Below are 17,803 nucleotides of genomic sequence, written 5' to 3' on the forward strand. Positions count from 1 at the left end.
ATCCGCATTTTATTGACAAGACGCCGCGTAAGCTCATTACCCTGGCACGCCCGGTGGGTGGGTTTTTGCTTTGGTGTATCTCGGCTGGTCGGCAGCCACAAGGCTTGTGCTACTAAATGGCGTCTCTTCGGGTCCATGCTCCATGCTTTTGACGCGATTGAAGATCATTCTCTCTTATAATTGGTTCCACAAGAGACTCAAGTTCAAGGTTGTCAGCCAAAAGGTCAATTCAGTGACGTCGTTGCCCAACTCCCCACGTTTCCCTTCCCATCCAGTGACAGCTTTATTTCCCGGGGTTGGAAAGATACGAGAACCCATGTCATTGTTTTCGTAGGAGGAGGCTCACATACTTGTCTTGTAAGCTGGGTTCTGGACCCTGAGGTTGCGCGGCCTTCTTTGTATTTGACTTTGGGGCGGACATACATAGGAATACATACATAAGTACATCGGTAGGTACCTTGTGGTTGCGCATGATTGAAGAAGGCTTGGGTTGGGATTCTTGTGCTTTACAATCTTTCATTTTAATTCGCCTGGTCGACTAGCTAGCTTCTCGAACACCAAACCCATTGAAGTGCGATAACTAACATCCAGCATGGCCTCGCGCACCGCTGTCTGAAGACCTCGTCCGATAATCCTCAGGCTGAAACGTTATGAGAAGTCTCTGGACCATTAACAACAATAAATAATCACCAGTCACTCGACTCGGCGCAATCATGATACCCCAACATGTCTACGACTTATGCCAGAGTGGAAAGTCAGTGACGTCGGAGCTTGCCAATAACCCCTCTTTGACGCCCAAAGAAGCGGCGAAGGCCTTATTTGGAATCGATATCGAGGATGATGTATGCAACAAAACTCTTGAACTCCGACACCCAGGGGAGAAAGAGATCGAGCAAGCGCGACAGTGTGGGAATTGGGGGGATTCAAAACCGAGTGATTTATTTCTCAAGGTGAGAGAGCAATGCACTACTTAGAAAGCTACAGTCTCAAGATGTCGATACTGACAAGATTAATCAATTCAACAGATCTATCACGATGTCCTCTGCACACTGGACAAGAACCCACTCCTCGGATCCTGTTCACCATCTCTCCTCGGAAGCAGTGGAGTATGTCCATTGACAATCATGGCGCCCGTACCGGATATCTGTCGGCACATGTCCAATGTGATTGCCCGGGCCGAACATGAAGTCTTTCTGGCGACCAATTTCTGGATGCACTCGGAGCCGACCAAGCTGATCACGCAAGGTTTACGAGAGCTGTCAAAGAAGGCAGTGGCGTCGAACCGTAAAGTGGTGGTGAAGATTATGTATGATCGTGGGAGTCCAAAGCAAGTGAGTACTAGGAACAATCATCGCTCCGCGAGTGAGATGGAATCGGATGGGACAACGGACAGTGCTAACGTAGTCTACTTAGATGGTCAAGAATCACCTTATGGTCCAGGAAAAGGAATACGCAGATCCAAACGGCAAGATTCAAATCCCCAGTGCCGATCAGTTGCCCAATGTTGATGTTCAAGTCATGAATTTTCATACTCCTGTCTTTGGAACATTTCATGCAAAGTATATGGTTGTGGACCGCAAGATTGCGGTTGTGCAGAGTAATAATATTCAGGATATTGATAATCTGGAGATGATGACGCAGTTTGAAGGGCCGATTGTGGATTCGTTTTATGATATTGCTTTGATATCGTGGCATGAAGCTATGAAGCCACCTTTGAAATGCTTAGGCAGCCCGGCTATGGGCGGTCCGATGCCGACTTTTGGTGTGGAAAGCTATGCTTCTCTCTTTGAGGACAAGACTGGACAAAGTGCGCAACTCTATCAGGCGTAAGATCTCCTATGTGTCTTGTTGGGTTCGATACTGATTGAACTTAGGACAAACCCCGTTCCTGAGGGTGACAGCACTCTTCCGCAGATCGCGGAACATGGAGCACAGGTTGATCTTCCACAGCATACTTCTGATGACCCTCATTTTGATGAGGATGTCAAATCCGAGGTCTTACGGGCGGTCGCGTCTCTCAATCCACGACATGGAGAAACGAGAATTAATGCCGTGACTCGGCTTCTCAATACACTGATCCAACCGGATACCAAAGGAACAGCTCCAGAGATCGAACCAGCTCAAGGCATGACTCCTCTCATCCCCATCCCTCCACACGAGCCGTTTCCAATTGCCATGGTTTGTCGGAAACCCTGGGGTGCACCAACCAAAACCTCCGTTCACACCCCGCAGAACCAAGCATGGACAGCGGCATTGCGATATGCAACCAAGTCTGTTTTCATCCAGACCCCTGACCTCAACGCCGAAGCCCTGCTCCCAGAAATCCTGGCTGCATGTCGACGCGGGATCCACGTGACATACTATTACTGCCTAGGATACAACGATGCAGGAGAACTCTTACCAATGCAAGGAGGCCACAATGAAGGCATTGCGCATTATCTATACAGCGAACTGGCAGAGAAGGACCGTCAGAACCTAGACGTGTATGTCTATGTTGCCAAGGACCAAGTGCGACCAATCCACAACAAGTTCAAGCAGCGATCTTGCCATATCAAGATCATGATTGTGGATGGTCACATTGGTATCCAAGGGAATGGGAACCAAGATACCCAGAGTTGGTATCACAGCCAGGAGGTGAATGTCATGATTGACAGTGAATTGGTCGTGGGCAAATGGATCGAAGGCATCCGGCAGAATGAAAACACTCACCTCTATGGCAAAGTCGAAAAGGAGGGAGAGGACTCGGGGTGTTGGAAGGATTCAGAGACAGGGAAACAGGCTGAAGGAGCACTGGGAGTTGACCCTGGGAAGTTTGCTTGGGCGCGTGGTTTCATGGGTGCAATTCAAAGGGTCAGGGGTATGGGTGGATTCTGAATGCGTCTTTGGAAGGGAACATGGTGTTGAATGGTTTAATTATTGATACTTGATTCTTGATGCTGCAATACAGTCAGCCTTCAGTCTTTACCATTGACCTTTGACCCTTGAGCCTTCAGCCTGAATGTGGGTGTATCAAAACGTGCCTGCCGCATGTGACATGAATCTGATATATGTACGTGCCTTCCTGATTAATATATCATATGTTGGAAAAATAATCCGCCGCTTCCGAATTCGAAATTGTCACACAAGCCTCAACATTCTGCCATTAATTTGATCTCCTGCGACATCATCTGTCTGTGTCTTGATTGCCATCTCTTCTCCATACCACCATTCACAGAACACACGGCAAAAGGTTGATGACTACAGCATACCCTAACACCGCCTCTCCTCTAGCTGTCAATCACTCCCCTGCGGCCCTGTCCTCGGCGTGCGGAGTACCTCCTCCTCCCCCAACCCCTCCCCCTCCACGGAATTTCCATCCATCATCGGGACTTTGACACGGGACTTGGTCAATTCCAAATGGTCCTGCTTGCCAATCCGCAAACGCGGGAATAGGTTCCAACACCGCTGCTAGCCGTCCCTTTGACCACAGTTACCGAGCGTCCTAGCAACCGTCAATCCCTGAAACGATTGGTTTCCTCCTCCCATTAGGGGTGCGGTCCCCACAGACAATCATCGGGGCAAAACCTCTTAAACATTTCCCTCCAATATCATCATGAATCCCAGAAGCCCTCAATACCGCAAAGGTTCCCCTCGCCGTCACTCGCGCAGCATTGTGCCGAATCCTTTCTCCACTCCCTAGCTGGGGAATCGCTCTTGAGTCGTCCAAGCCAGGAAACAAGCAATAACAATGGATCCGAGACACACTCCCTCTTTCCCCGTCCTGTGCGGTATTGCCCCGCGGCACATCGGCTACGGTCTTACAATTAATGGAGGTTTGTATCTAGAGTAGGGAACTATTTACATGACCCTTCCCATCTCGAGGAGATTTGCCATACCCTTTTTGTGCCAAATCTTGTCCTCTCCTGTAATCATCGCCACACGTGCCACGCGTTTTCCTACTCTGGTCCTTTCACACAGGGTTGCACTCCTCCTCTCTCGTAAACACTTGAGCGCGGGAAACTGTTCGGGGTCTCGCAGACCCATCCTTTCACAAGATGGGTTCAATGGCAAAAAATGAGTGAGATTCTGCTGCCTCGCTTAGGTCGACACGACATTCTGACATCTCCACAGGCTGTATACGACCTCATTTGCCTTCTTTGAGGCACTTTGGGAGGCAAGTCACCGTCCATTCTACGCCCTGAACTATTACTGATGGCTCCCAAGGCGGGCATCACCCATGTCTTTGTCAATCTAGGCTCCGACCACCCTTCAATCATGGAGGCAATGGCCAAGGGTAAAAAGGAACTGGGAGACAAATTTCCACGAGTCATCACATGTCCGAACGAGGTAAGTAGTGTCTAACAAGGTACGGCTCAATGTGCTAACGCCTACGTAAGATGGTCGCCCTTTCCATGGCAGACGGCTACGCACGATACTCCGGAAAACCTCAGTGTGTCATTGTCCACGTCGACGTCGGTACCCAAGGCCTGGCTGCCGCAGTCCACAATGCCTCTTGCGGGAGAGCTCCTGTCCTGATATTCGCCGGCCTATCGCCCTATACCATCGAAGGCGAGTATCGAGGTTCGAGAACAGAGTACATCCACTGGATCCAAGATGTCCCAGATCAAAAGAAGATTGTGGAGCAATACTGCAGATACACCGGAGAAATTAAAGGCGGAAGAAATGTCAAACAAATGGTCAATCGTGCCCTTCAATGGGCGACCAGCGATCCACAAGGACCTGTCTATTTGTACGGCGCACGCGAACCAATGGAGGAAGATATCGTACCATACCATCTGGATCAGACGCAGTGGCAAAGTGTTGCACCCGCTGCCCTGCCAGTAGACGGTGTCAAGCTCATTGCCGATCACCTCCTGGCAGCACAAGAGCCCTTGATGATTGTTGGTTACACCGGCCGGAACGCAGAATCTGTCAATCTTGCCGTCCAGCTCGCCGACAAGATTCCAGGCCTCCGAGTTCTGGATACTGGCGGATCTGACATGTGTTTCCCCGCGAATCACCCAGCTTCCTTGGGCCTTCGCTACAGCTCTGACCCGGCCATCAAAACCGCAGACTTTATCCTTGTCGTCGATTGTGATGTTCCCTGGATTCCCACACAGTGCAAGCCTCGTGCTGATGCCAAGATCATCCACGTCGACGTCGACGTCCTGAAACAGCAGATGCCTGTCTTCTACATCCCAGCCTTCGCTCGTTTCAAGGCCGACTCCGCGACCGCATTCTCCCAGATCAACCAATATCTCGAGTCACAGACAGACCTGGCAGCCAGATTATCTAGCGACGCATACAAGACGGCATCAGAACAGAGGAAAGCGTCGCATGAAAAACGATGGGGAGAGTTCAAAGAGCTTGCCAAAATTCCTTCTGATCCCAAGAACAGCTCCATCGACCCTCATATTCTTGGAGGACAGATCCGAAAGTTGGTCCCAGAGGACACAATTTTCGCTGTCGAGGCAGTCACGCTGTCGTTGTTCATTAGTGATCAGATTGCTGCCATCCTACCCAAGTCTTGGATCAACTGTGGAGGCGGCGGTCTTGGCTGGTCTGGTGGTGGTGCGCTAGGAATCAAACTCGCCACAGACTTCGAGAACAGGAACCCGCAAGCCGGTGACAAATTCGGAACCGGCAAGGGCAAATTCGTCACTCAGATTGTGGGAGATGGTACCTACCTTTTCTCCGTACCCGGATCTGTATACTGGATTGCCCAAAGATACAGCATTCCGGTCCTGACCGTCGTCCTCAACAACAAGGGCTGGAATGCACCACGGCGGTCGATGCTTCTTGTTCACCCCGATGGCGAGGGAAGCAAGGTGGACAACAAGGAACTGAACATCAGCTTCGACCCAACACCAAACTATGCCGGCATTGCCAAAGCAGCAACCGGTGACAAGGCTTGGGCAGGACAGGTGAGCAATGTTGCCGAGTTGCTCGAGGAATTACCAAAAGCCATTGAGGCCGTCCAGAGTGGCAGGTGTGCTATCTTGGAGGTCAAACTCGGCGTAGATCTGGCCAAAGAGCGGGCAGCCAATGTCGATGATGTAGCAACGTCGAGTGGATGATAGATTTGCATTGAACAAAACGAAATACGCGCCTAGATACATATGTATACATATTGGTCTCACTAGCATGTCTCGTCACGTGTCTTGACATGAAAGGAATGGTTGGGAAGTGCGGGGCCACACGCGCCAAGAAACCACTTTACGCGCTTCGCGTCCGACGCGTTCTGAGTTCTGGCCGCCCCAAATTGTCTCAGGGATAGAGACACTCATCAGTCGAGTCTTCCTTCACAGCACACTTTTGAGTCCGAGACCACTGAACAACATCTTCAATAGTCAAAGATTCAAAATGGCGCTCGATAGTCGTCAGCTCCGTGATGAAGCGGTCCGCGACCGAGTCAGGCTCGCAACCGAGTTTCTCGACCCCACAGACCAAAGAGCAAAATCCTACCGCAGCGACATCGTGTTGATGCTGAATCGAGGTCTGCGAAGACTGGTAGTCAGCATTGATGAGATCAGAGCACATTCTCGAGAACTCGCCGACGGAATCCTCTCTCAACCATTCGACTACTCTCTGGCCTTTGACGCCGCCCTGAAGAGCATCATTGCCACGATCCCCAACCGCGCCGCATTCGAGCAAGATGAAGACACGCTCTACTACGTGGCTTATTCTGGCTCTTTTGGCGAGAATACTTGCAATCCTCGAACCCTAGGCAGTGGCCTGTTGAACCGTATGGTGTGTTTGGAAGGTATCGTCACAAAGTGCAGTCTGGTCAGACCAAAGGTCGTCAAAAGTGTTCATTGGAACGAGACAAAAGGGACATTTCTGTTCCGTGAATATAAAGATCAGACGATGACGGCCGACGGCCCTGCTAGTCTGAGTGTTTATCCTCAGGCGGATGCGGATGGTAACCCGGTATGTAAAGACAAATTCCTCGTTTGTGGATGGTGCTGATTCATTCAATAGCTGGTCACCGAGTATGGCTACTGCACCTACCGAGATCATCAAACCATTAGCATCCAGGAAATGCCTGAACGCGCCCCTGCCGGTCAATTGCCGCGTGGCGTCGACGTGATCATGGATGATGATATGGTCGATCGAGTCAAACCAGGCGACCGGATCCAGCTGGTCGGTATTTTCCGATCGTTGGGTAATCGCAATGCTGGCACGGGATCTGCCATCTTCAAGACCATTATCTTGGCCAACAATGTCGTGCTGTTGTCCTCCAAGTCTGGAGGTGGTGTCGCTCAGGCTACCATCACTGATCAAGATGTTCGAAATATCAACAAGATGTCCAAGAGGCGCAATGTTTTTGAGCTGCTCGCTCAATCTCTCGCTCCCAGTATCTACGGGCACGATTACATCAAAAAGGCAATTCTTCTCATGCTACTAGGTGGGATGGAGAAGAACCTGCCCAACGGAACTCATTTGAGAGGTGACATCAACGTCTTGATGGTTGGTGACCCTTCGACTGCGAAATCTCAACTTTTGAGATTCGTCCTCAATACTGCTCCACTGGCAATTGCCACGACCGGTCGAGGCTCGTCTGGCGTAGGTCTCACAGCCGCTGTGACTACCGACAAGGAGACTGGAGAGCGAAGACTGGAAGCCGGTGCCATGGTCCTGGCGGACAGGGGTGTTGTTTGCATCGATGAATTCGACAAGATGAGTGATATTGATCGCGTCGCCATCCACGAAGTCATGGAACAGCAGACTGTGACTATTGCCAAAGCCGGTATTCACACATCTCTGAACGCACGATGCAGTGTCATTGCGGCTGCCAACCCGATATTCGGCCAATACGACAGTAACAAAGATCCCCACAAGAATATTGCACTCCCAGACTCTCTGTTGTCTCGGTTTGATTTGCTGTTTGTGGTGACCGACGACATCGACGACACTCGCGATCGACAGATCTCAGAGCATGTTCTCCGAATGCATCAATACCGTCAACCAGGGACGGAAGAAGGAGCTCCAGTACGAGAACAAGCTACTCAGATCTTGGGGATTGGTGTCCAGGAGGCGCAAACAGCCAACCAAACCTCAGAGGTGTTTGAGAAATTCAGCGGCGTCTTGCATTCTGGCATGACAGTCAAGACTGGCCGCGGTAGCAAGCGGGGAATCAATCCCGTGAGCATCGCGTTCATCAAGAAGTACCTCCAATATGCCAAAACACGATGCAAGCCTATCTTGACCAAAGAAGCCAGCGATTACGTGGTGAATGCGTATGCAGACTTTAGAAACAACGATTTGGACGCCAACAAGAGGAGAACAAGTCCCATGACGGCCAGAACTCTCGAGACACTGATCCGTCTTTCTACTGCACACGCAAAGTCGAGATTATCGAGCCGAGTGGAGGAGAGCGACGCCATTGCTGCTGAGGAGATCCTGAAATTTGCCCTTTTCCGAGAAGTTGCCGTCAAAGAAGACGGCCGCCGGAAGAGACGCAAGACCCAAGACGTCGACATGAACAGCTCCGATGACAGCAATGATTCTGGCAGTGACAGCGATGATGGTAGCGATAGTGACGACACTCCATATCGTGGCAACCGGCCCGCGGCTTCAAGGTCGGCTCAACCACAGACTCGCAGCCAGCGGTCGACCAGAACCAATGGCACAACGAATCGCCGGACCCAGGAAGGAGATGACGATGACGAGGAAGAACCTACAGATGAGACCCAGACCACTACCCCATCACGACGGACACGTCAAACTGGAACCGAGTCACAAATGTCTCGCATGTCCCTTGCGAGCTCCATGCCTAGCTCTCAACTCCCCTCGACTCAAGCAGACTCGCAGTCACAATCTCGGAGGTCTCGAACTCAGACCCAAGTTCCAGACGAGTCGTCTTCAGAGTCAGAGGCTGAAGCTGAGACAACTGCGCCTGCGGCTTCGGCAGCAGAAGCCACTATCAGCGAACCGCGTCTGCGAGATTTCCGCAAGGCCCTGGGAGCTCTGACTCGGACAAGCTTGTTCCAGAACGACATGGCCAGTGTAGACGACCTCACGGTAGCTGTGAACCATCGTATGGATGAGAGTGGAAGTGAGGAGTTTGAGGAAGGGGAAATCCTGGCTGCGCTCAGAGCCATGAGCGAGGCGAATCAGATCATGTTTGTGGAGGACAGTGGAGAGGTGTATACGTTGTAAAGATTGGATGGGACTTTGTCTAGATGCAGGCGACGATGACGATGACGATGCTGCTTACAGGGGTTAAAATTGATATTGTATTGTATCGGCGTCCATAGCTGGTTGAGTGAGGTGGGTAAGGTATCTGGAAGTGACAGGACATGATTTTTCTTTGATCCAGTTCAAACTCGCCGCTTCATCTATGATTGTCATACCTTATCTTGAAGACTATTGACAAGAAGATTGACAAGGCTTTTTTACGGGAGAGAACCATCCCTTGGCCCGCCATGTTCTGCCGTGCCGTGCCTGGTGGACTACATGATGACATGCAGAAATATGTATGTGATGTGATGTAGTATGTAGGTATCTATCTACTCCGTACCTACAGTTCGAACATGCGCAGGAGAAGAAATGCCAAGGATGTCCAGCCGCCAAGCCCAACCAAGGCTTGGACAAAATCGGGCCGACAACGCCCAAGTCAAAGATGAGAGGACGAGAGGATTTGACCTTGTGTTGAATTACCCAACACCTAATAGGTTAGCTAACCGTTAGGTGCTTTCCGGCGAGCAAGGGCCGAATTTTAGGGGTCGACATGCACCACTGTGTAGTCCTAGCAGGGGTGAATGCCGGTAACGTGGTTGACCTTTGCAGGCCGGGGTGTCACTGGGTTCGCTGGGGGAGCCTCGGAGCACGGAGAAAGCAGGCGATTCGAGCCTTTTGAAGCCTTTCGAGTTGTTTTTTTTCCCTCGAGGGGCAATACAAACACCAGGGGCACACACGAGGGGCCAAGTGGACATGGCGGGGGTTGGGCGGGGGAACCCTGCGACGTCCACCTTCCACAACTCCTTTGTCTTTTGCTTTGCATATTAGGCGTAGAAAAGGATCACGTGCTGGTCGCTAATTCACTAATTCTTGGGGTTCTGATGGTGGGTTGGAAAGGACTTTTGGGTCAAGCCAGCACCTGCCATCACTGCCACTGCCAGTGCCAGTGCCAGTGCACTTGCCACTAATAAATTGTCTGCCGCACTTGCACTTGCCTCTGCCCAACGAGAGATGCAACAAAGCAAAGACAAACAACACCTGACCTGACAAGACACCACCAAAGGAAGCCACAAGCCACTACCATTGCTCCTGCCTTGTCTTTACCCGCTCCACAAACCACACAAGGTCCTCGACTGACCTTGCTTGCCATGCCAGGCTCCTACAGCTTCATTCATCGATCTTGTCTCAAGTTCAATCACCAGACAACCCCATCTCTCCATAATCAACATCATCATCTTCATCATCATTGAACCGAACACGTCCAGTGGCTTGAAACTCAAAACTCACCAATGCCCACGGTGGCCCGATCATCACGGCGCTGCTGTCCCCTCGCTCCATCATGACCACCTGGATTGGCGGCGAATCAACCTCGCCACCTACAGCTCTCCAGCCTGATGTTTCGACCTCGCCAGGACCCAAGAAACAACATCGCGCATGCTTGAATTGTCGGTACGTCTTTGACTAGGCTTCTTCAAACCCGAATCGAAACTATCTCTCTAATCCACTACTCTCGTCGCACAGTCGCAAAAAGGTCCGTTGTCACGGCGAACAACCTGCGTGTAGCTTCTGTGTCCGCCTGGGTCAATCATGTCGCTACCCCGGCCAGGTCTCTGCCTCCAGACCGAGTGTCGGTGCTGAAGACTCTGGTGCAAATAAGCTCTATGTAAGTGGTTTTATCGTGCGATTTCAAACAACACAACATGTCGTTGACCACTACTCTCTACAGCCAGCCTTATTGTCCAGGATAGCTTCCATCGAGGCTGAGTTGGACGCCGTCAGGAGTGCAAGCAGGTATGCCTTGCCACCCTTTTGTCCGCGCTCCGCACTCTCTCCACTCGCTTGTGGTACCCCCTTGGGCACAAGTTCGACCCCGGTTTCTGACTTGATTGATTGCAGCGACGAAAAGCCCAGAGGTCCTTGGTCTGAGGACGCGGTTGGACCCGATGAAGCGAATGCTCCCACTTGGAATCACATGACTCTGCATTCTACTGAGAGTACTAGGTAGGGATTGAGTCTGCCCTCTGGCAGAGGCACGTCTTGAAAGGATTGCTCACACTCCTGTACAGATCGCCAGGCGCAGTTCTTCCTCCGTTGGATGTTCAACTAGCAGCCATTAACGACTTCTTCCGCTACTACCACAGCCAGCCATATTGCTTCTTTCATGAACCGACATTCCGAACCCAATTTTCCCGAGGACTACTGCCAGACTATTTGATTCTTGCAGTCCTCAGCATCGCACTTCGATACTCCAAGACCTACGACAGTACAGGCGCCATTGCGGTGGATCTTGCCGCCAGAGGCTGGTCTTTGGTAGTCGCTGCTGCTTTCAATAGCGACCAGAACCCGACCTACCGTTTAGTGCAGGCTGCGACCCTCCTGGCTTTGTTTGATTTCACCGGTAAGACTACCGCTCCTTCAAACATGTCAGGACTAACTGCGGCAGCATGTAAACATGGCACCGCCTGGATCAAAATCGGAACCGCCGTCAGCCTGGCGCAGTCACTTCAGATGACGGATGAACCCAGTATGAAGTTGGCACCCGCATCACGGGAAGAACGTCGTCGAACTCTCTGGTCCATTTATTGTCTGGACAAGATGAGCACTTGTGGCAGACGTCGCCCTGCCCTCTTTCTCGACCAACATTGCAGTCTACACCTCCCCTGCAGCGACTTTGCATTTCACGCATCCACAGAAGAAATAGTTCCAACTTTGAATCAGCTCAAGTCATCCGAAGACTTTACTTTGTACATGGTTGATTCTCCTGCCGCGACCGTGGTAGTCATCTCGGTGCTCAGTCAAATTACTGAGTACTTGCTCCAAAAACCGAAAGAAGAGATCCAGAAACCGCCGTGGGACCATACCTCTCAGTACCCGGCAATCTGTACCCAGCTGGCTCGACTGGAGACCATGTTTGAAAATAATCAATCGATTCACGAACAACTCGAAGCCACTGGATCTCTGGATGGGGCTGTATCTACCCCTCTATCGGAATCAGCCATCTTTGCATATGTCATTTACCAGCTGTGTTATTGTGTCTTGCATCACCCTATTATCCTCAGGTGCAGATTTAGTATGACACATCCGAGGATCCCGACCAGCTTTTTGGCCCGTGCGCTAGAAAGTTGCCGTTTTCACGCCACTGAACTCACCAAGACTCTGATGAATGCGAAGAAGGCCGGCTATATTCTGGGGGCCTCATTTTATGGATATTCCATGTTGGTTAGCGGCACACTGCATGCATTGTTCCAGCATTCAGACGACGCAGAAGTTGCATTGTCATCGGCACAGATGCTTCAAGCCAACCTTAAAATGCTCGAGGAAAAGGCAAAGATCTTTGCGAACTCGGTGCGCATGGTAAGTCTGCCTGTGATCCTGGGCATGACCCAAATCTGACTGATGACTTCAGGGAGTCGCATTGATGCAATTTGCCTCCGAGGCCAAAGCATATCGTTCACTCATTGATCCTTCGTGCGTGACTCTTTATTTCGCGCCAAACGAAGTCGAGCGATTGTATTCGGTCATCGATTATGGATCCATGTCCACAACACCGACGCAAAATACCGAGGACCTTGATGTAGAGGAGATGTCCGATGGGATTGGTGGCCCTTATGACACCTACCACAACATGAACGTCTCGGGGGTTGCCACCAACACGTTCTATCCTCCGGCTGACCAGTTTCCCGCCTTTATCGGAGAGCATTTCGACAATGTGTGATCACTCGTCGTCCTGACTGGTTGTTGCCAGTCAAAATTGGAGGATGAAATTGTTTGCCAAGCCAGACCGGTGCTATTGACGTCGTCCTCCATGATAAGACTCAGGAGATGTTCAGATTGATCGTTGTTCAAGCGTAGATGACGAGGCTGAAAATTCCTGTTCCGATGGAGACGATCGTTGCTCTGATGGTTCTTTTCCCTAGGCAGGATGGCGTCTGGGAATGCAGACCAATTATCCATCGACCAGTTTCTCCACGTAACGTGGAAACCACACCAGTGTCAGGCCGCCACAGGCTATTGATTTTGACGCAATATAAGCACAACGTGCTTCTATCTTGAAATGTGTGTTGTCAGACGACTCTTTGAACAAGACCAACTCTTTTCCAAAATTTTCGACCAAGACTCGGACTAGAGGATACATGATTAGGAGCAGACTGAGGTCTTTTGCGGAAGATCAAGAATTCGCTGCAGTTCTCTGGATCCTTATTTGAAGGTTCATATCTCACAGGGAGCTGCGAAAGAACATGAGGAGGATTCGTTGCCTGTTGGAAAGTCAGAAGATGTTTCCCAACATGTTCGGACAGGGCCAGAATGCCATGTCTGGAAGGGGGTGAAACTGGGGAGGTCGATACCCAGCGAAACAGCCATATGTTGAACAATCATGGACAGGCGATGTAGGAAATGTTAGAGACGTGGAGACGCTGATGATGATCTGGCTGTGGATATTATGCCTCAAAACGATCAACTTTGACAATGAGGAGGCGTTTGAAGCGTTGGATACCAGAGACGTACGGCGTACGAATTGAGTACATTCCACAATGTCATTAAGTTAGGCTGAGTACTGCAAATCTGGTATAGTCGTCAGTGTGCGGCTCATATTCGGAATCAAGAAGAAATGTCGCCAGAGCGAGAAGATAGTGGATGAATCGATTAAGTTTTGGCAACATGAGGGATATTCCACCCATGAACAGCACATCGGCATAATGTCCGAGTCTCCTGTCGTCTTCTTGAACGTCGGATTAAAGACGGTCGTTAAGAAGACCATGTGGCGCACCTTATGTTCTATCTGAGCTCTAGAAACAAAATCCACGGCCCGCGAGATCTCGGAGTGGGGACGGTGGACTTGACGAGAAGGATAACGACTGGACGGACCGACCGGGTTGTCCTTACGGATCATCATCTGGATGCTTGAATTAGAGCTAGAAGAAAGCAGTCCGCATTGGTCCATTTTGATGAGTGTGATGGCCATGATTCATGGCTGGGAGAAGTGAGGTTGATTTGGACTTTTTTTTGGGTTCTGGCTGGTTGTTATTTGGGGAAGGTGCGAGGGGTGGGAATGGATGGATGAATTGGTTATGCCTTCCCTCCCATCTTTATTTTGTTGGCGAGGCGTCGTCAGCTTTATTTTCAAGGCAGGCGCAACGAGTTGAAGATGGTGCTCATGGTAGCAGTCATTATTGCAGCTGTAAGTAGTTCGGTGGCTATTCTTGTTCAAACCATCTAGAATGCATCACGCACATATACGCTCCGTATGTACTTCCAATCCAGAGGTGACACACGCCCAAATGACGTTGGGTGGCATGGGTGGGTACGGCGGCCACGGAGCATGTCCGAGTATGCACAAGGGACGTGCTAAGGACTTTGTACCTAGACTTATACTTGCTTACCTACTCAGACGCCAAGTATCGATGAACCGAGGCTTCTCAACGTCAACTCTCATTTATTTGCAACCATGGTTCTACAAAAGTGTGAGGGGTTGAATCAAGCTTCAGTATGTGTATGAGTATACGGTGGGAATACAAGTCCATGGTGTATTACGAGTCTTCTTGTGATCGAACATGTCCATTCAGTCACGGGGATCATGAGCCTCACGTCTGAGTCTGAGTCTGATTCATGATATTCTTACCTTTGATGATTCCAAGTACTGACAAACCATTCCCTTGACTCCTCCATACGAGTCCTTCCTATCCATCGCCCATCTTCTACCGATCCATCTTTTCCTTCTCACCATGTCCATCCCCAATCTCCCCCTAAAATTCGTCGCTGTATCCCCCATCCAAAATGGCGTCTTCCTCATTACGCTCAACAAACCCCAAACCGGCAACTCCATGCACCCGCGACTGACCCAAGACCTCCTCACCTCACTCCAATGGGCCGACCAACAATCCTCCATCCGCGTCATCGTCGTCACCGGCGCCGGCAAATTCTTCTGCACTGGAATGGAACTCGTCGAACGAGGCCCCATGGCATTCGGCCCCGACTCTACATTCCGCGCATTAAACCGCCTGTTGATCCTGACAGACAAAATCCTCATTGCTGCCGTCAACGGTCCTGCCGTTGGCTACGGAGTCACTAGTCTCGGACTATTTGATCTTGTCTATTCCGTCCCCGACGCTTATTTCTTCACTCCCTTCGTGAAGTGGGGCATGACAACGGAAGGTTGTTCGAGTATCACGTTTCCGAGGATGATGGGCCATCAAAAGGCGGCGTTGCTGTGTTTAGCGGGAGATAGGATTGATGCGAATGAGGCGAGTGGGCTGGGGTTGGTGAGTAAAGTTTTACCGAACGATGGGTTTTTGAATTCAGTGTTGGGAATTGCGAACAATGTGGCAAAGTCGTCGCCGGGGTCTTTGGCTACGACCAAGAGGTTGATGAAGACAATGAGTGTGCAGGATTTGCTCGATGCTAATGATCGTGAGTGTGAAGCTTTTGAAAAAGAGAGGATTCCAAGTGGGGATCTGGAATTGGCGATTAAGACGTTTGCAGAAGAGCAGAAAGAGAAACAAAAAGCGAAATCGAAGTTGTAAGCGACATGGTATCGTGAGCTGAGCGAAGGTTCATAATAAGCGAGCGACACAGTATATATGGAGATGCTCACCGAAAGATACAACGCAAAAGACTTCTTCAGGACCAGACCTCATCTCGTCAATTGTCCTTGTCCGATTTTTACCTTCCTCTCTTCACCTGTGATTAACACCTTCTTACCATGAGATGTCCATGAATCTGGAATCAACAATTCACATGTCGTCCAAGAGAACCCTGGTCCATCCAACTAGCAACTAGCAACTAGCAACTAGCAACTAGCGGTGACATGAAATCGAATCCTTCACAACCAGTCAGTATCACAGTCATGATTATGAAACAAAGACATGTTCCCACCGTGTCATGCACTGATATGACTCTCACTGGAGGTTTCAACCTCTGACTCTTCATCAAAGGAAGAAAGGCATATAGGACCATCGTTGCGACCTAGTTGCTGAGTTCTTCACACAGCTCATCATCAACAATCTCATCCGTGAAATCGTCATCAACACGCCCATCCGTGGACTGACCGAGAACTCATCCATCCATATGTCGATCAGGTTCTGATCAACGTCATTACATTCCTGCGTTGAGACTCCGCGTTGTCGATGAAGGGAGGATGCGAGCGTGCCGCCATCCAACATGTTTGCAACTTGATTGTTGGGTTCTTCATATGCTCATCATCGAATCTGTCTCACTTGTCGAACAGACGGAAACCCATCCATCCACATGCCGTCTCGGCCGCAACATCGTCAACGTCGGCTCGAGTCAATGTCAACGGCGTACATGCTGTATGTCTCCTGATGTCTTCTGGAGGTCGCCGATACAGTGAGAATCCATCGAAAAGAGAACGGAGGCCCACCGGATGGTTCGATCTTCGTCTGCTCATCGTTAGCCTCATCGGTCGACATTAAGCCAACACCAACGAATTGTTCTCTCCGTTCCTCCCAGGTTTCTTCTGAAGATCGCCCGATAGAGCGAGAAGCCGATGAAGGGACAACTGAAACCCATCAGTCTCACCTTTGTCAAAAGTGACTTCACAATCGCCATGATGATGGACATCGTCAACGATTCGTCGTTTGAGTTCCTCCCAGAGTCATCCTCAATGCCGCCCGATAAAGCGAGAACCCGACAAAGGTTAACAGAACCATGAAGACCTTGACACAAAGAAAAACCAGTTAGTTGACCGATACCAACGGCGTCTGTCTGTCTGACTTCCAACTCACAAACTCAAACGTGGGTTTGACATCAAACAACAAAGGCGGCGATGGACAACAGCCCGCTCCGCTCACGGCCCCTGTCGCAGTGGCATGAAAGCAATCTGTGGAGAAGAGACAAAGGCGGGTCCGCAGCAGAGATATAATGCCTGGTGTTGACTGCGGTGACTCCGCTTGCCTGCGCTACTGCGATGTGACACATAAAGTGGAATAAAGAATATGTGTAACAGCAACCCAAGACAGCCTTGCGGCATAATTCTCAGCCTGATAATAAACATGGCTTGCGACAATACAACACAAGATAAGTGCACATGTTCAACAAGAGAAGAATCTCTTCTATGGCGAACAGAAGCGAATTCACATGATGCTATTAGGCATGACGATGAACAGGATTTCTGTTCATGTGGAATGACAAGACTACTTTCACTTTTGCAATTTTCTTTTTGGATGACACTGACATTGTGGATCTCTTTACCCAAGCCTTACGGGCTGTCAGATCCGTTCAATCTGTTGGAGGTCCTCTCGTTTTCCTCCTTGCTCAACTCTCTCTCTCTCGATAGGAGCAATCCTTTCAAGGATGTCCAGGGCCATACAAGTCTTCTCCTTCAGCAACCTTTGCACCCTGCTTCACCACAGGGAGAGCCCCCTTCAATCGACCAGAGGTTCGTGCCTCGGCCACATCCTCTGACTCCCTTCCTGCCTCCATGGCCTCGATGTCGTTTGCGGTCAAGATGATCGCCTGGTGGCTCATCCGATCGGCAAAGCTGTCCGCTGACTCTCCAGGTCGAAAGGTGCCTCCAGCCAACAAACGGTCTCGGTAGACGTGAAACAGGTTGCCGTCGTACTCGGCATCGCCTGTGGCGTCCATGTTCCACGCCTGCCTCAACAGATCACATCTCGCCGCGAGC

At 50.5% G+C, this 17,803-nt stretch overlaps 6 protein-coding genes across 8 annotated transcripts; 5 read left to right on the forward strand and 1 right to left on the reverse strand.

Moving 5' to 3' along the window:
- Nucleotides 1–349: 349 nt before the first annotated feature.
- PV10_01467 (uncharacterized protein) lies at nucleotides 350–2,911 on the forward strand. Its single transcript, XM_016365682.1, has 4 exons — nucleotides 350–950; nucleotides 1,026–1,331; nucleotides 1,414–1,826; nucleotides 1,875–2,911. The coding sequence occupies exons 1-4, from the start codon at nucleotides 714–716 to the stop codon at nucleotides 2,872–2,874; spliced, it is 1,956 nt and encodes a 651-aa protein (XP_016229331.1). The 5' UTR covers nucleotides 350–713; the 3' UTR covers nucleotides 2,875–2,911.
- Nucleotides 2,912–3,993: 1,082 nt separating this feature from the next.
- Nucleotides 3,994–6,113, forward strand: PV10_01468 (uncharacterized protein). The gene is made up of 4 exons (XM_016365683.1): nucleotides 3,994–4,057; nucleotides 4,111–4,153; nucleotides 4,204–4,326; nucleotides 4,377–6,113. The coding sequence occupies exons 1-4, from the start codon at nucleotides 4,035–4,037 to the stop codon at nucleotides 6,054–6,056; spliced, it is 1,869 nt and encodes a 622-aa protein (XP_016229332.1). The 5' UTR covers nucleotides 3,994–4,034; the 3' UTR covers nucleotides 6,057–6,113.
- Nucleotides 6,114–6,291: 178 nt separating this feature from the next.
- Nucleotides 6,292–9,311, forward strand: PV10_01469 (uncharacterized protein). Its single transcript, XM_016365684.1, has 2 exons — nucleotides 6,292–6,909; nucleotides 6,961–9,311. The coding sequence occupies exons 1-2, from the start codon at nucleotides 6,343–6,345 to the stop codon at nucleotides 9,139–9,141; spliced, it is 2,748 nt and encodes a 915-aa protein (XP_016229333.1). The 5' UTR covers nucleotides 6,292–6,342; the 3' UTR covers nucleotides 9,142–9,311.
- An 808-nt stretch (nucleotides 9,312–10,119) lies between these two features.
- On the forward strand, nucleotides 10,120–13,849 carry PV10_01470. Of its 2 annotated transcripts, XM_016365686.1 has the most exons (7): nucleotides 10,120–10,611; nucleotides 10,684–10,825; nucleotides 10,889–10,953; nucleotides 11,059–11,163; nucleotides 11,229–11,560; nucleotides 11,606–12,516; nucleotides 12,569–13,849. In XM_016365686.1, exons 1-7 carry the CDS (start codon nucleotides 10,502–10,504, stop codon nucleotides 12,875–12,877), a joined length of 1,974 nt encoding a protein of 657 aa, XP_016229335.1. In that variant the 5' UTR covers nucleotides 10,120–10,501; the 3' UTR covers nucleotides 12,878–13,849. The 2 variants fall into 2 exon arrangements, with proteins under 2 accessions (XP_016229335.1, XP_016229334.1); XM_016365685.1 differs by having other exon boundaries at nucleotides 11,229–12,516.
- On the reverse strand, nucleotides 11,165–14,346 carry PV10_01471 (the record flags this gene model as incomplete). 2 transcript variants are annotated; one of them, XM_016365688.1, is made up of 3 exons in its annotated part: nucleotides 11,165–13,418; nucleotides 13,509–13,879; nucleotides 13,931–14,125. In XM_016365688.1, 2 exons carry the CDS (start codon nucleotides 14,123–14,125, stop codon nucleotides 13,706–13,708), a joined length of 369 nt encoding a protein of 122 aa, XP_016229337.1. In that variant the 3' UTR covers nucleotides 11,165–13,418; nucleotides 13,509–13,705. The 2 variants fall into 2 exon arrangements, with proteins under 2 accessions (XP_016229337.1, XP_016229336.1); XM_016365687.1 differs by having other exon boundaries at nucleotides 11,165–13,879; nucleotides 13,931–14,346.
- A 285-nt stretch (nucleotides 14,347–14,631) lies between these two features.
- On the forward strand, nucleotides 14,632–15,960 carry PV10_01472 (uncharacterized protein). Its single transcript, XM_016365689.1, has one exon. The coding sequence runs from the start codon at nucleotides 14,886–14,888 to the stop codon at nucleotides 15,681–15,683; it is 798 nt and encodes a 265-aa protein (XP_016229338.1). The 5' UTR covers nucleotides 14,632–14,885; the 3' UTR covers nucleotides 15,684–15,960.
- The last annotated feature ends 1,843 nt before the right edge of the window (nucleotides 15,961–17,803 follow it).

The sequence above is a fragment of the Exophiala mesophila genome, assembly GCF_000836275.1.
Source record: "Exophiala mesophila strain CBS 40295 unplaced genomic scaffold supercont1.1, whole genome shotgun sequence".
In the NCBI taxonomy this organism is placed as follows: Eukaryota; Fungi; Ascomycota; class Eurotiomycetes; order Chaetothyriales; family Herpotrichiellaceae; genus Exophiala; species Exophiala mesophila.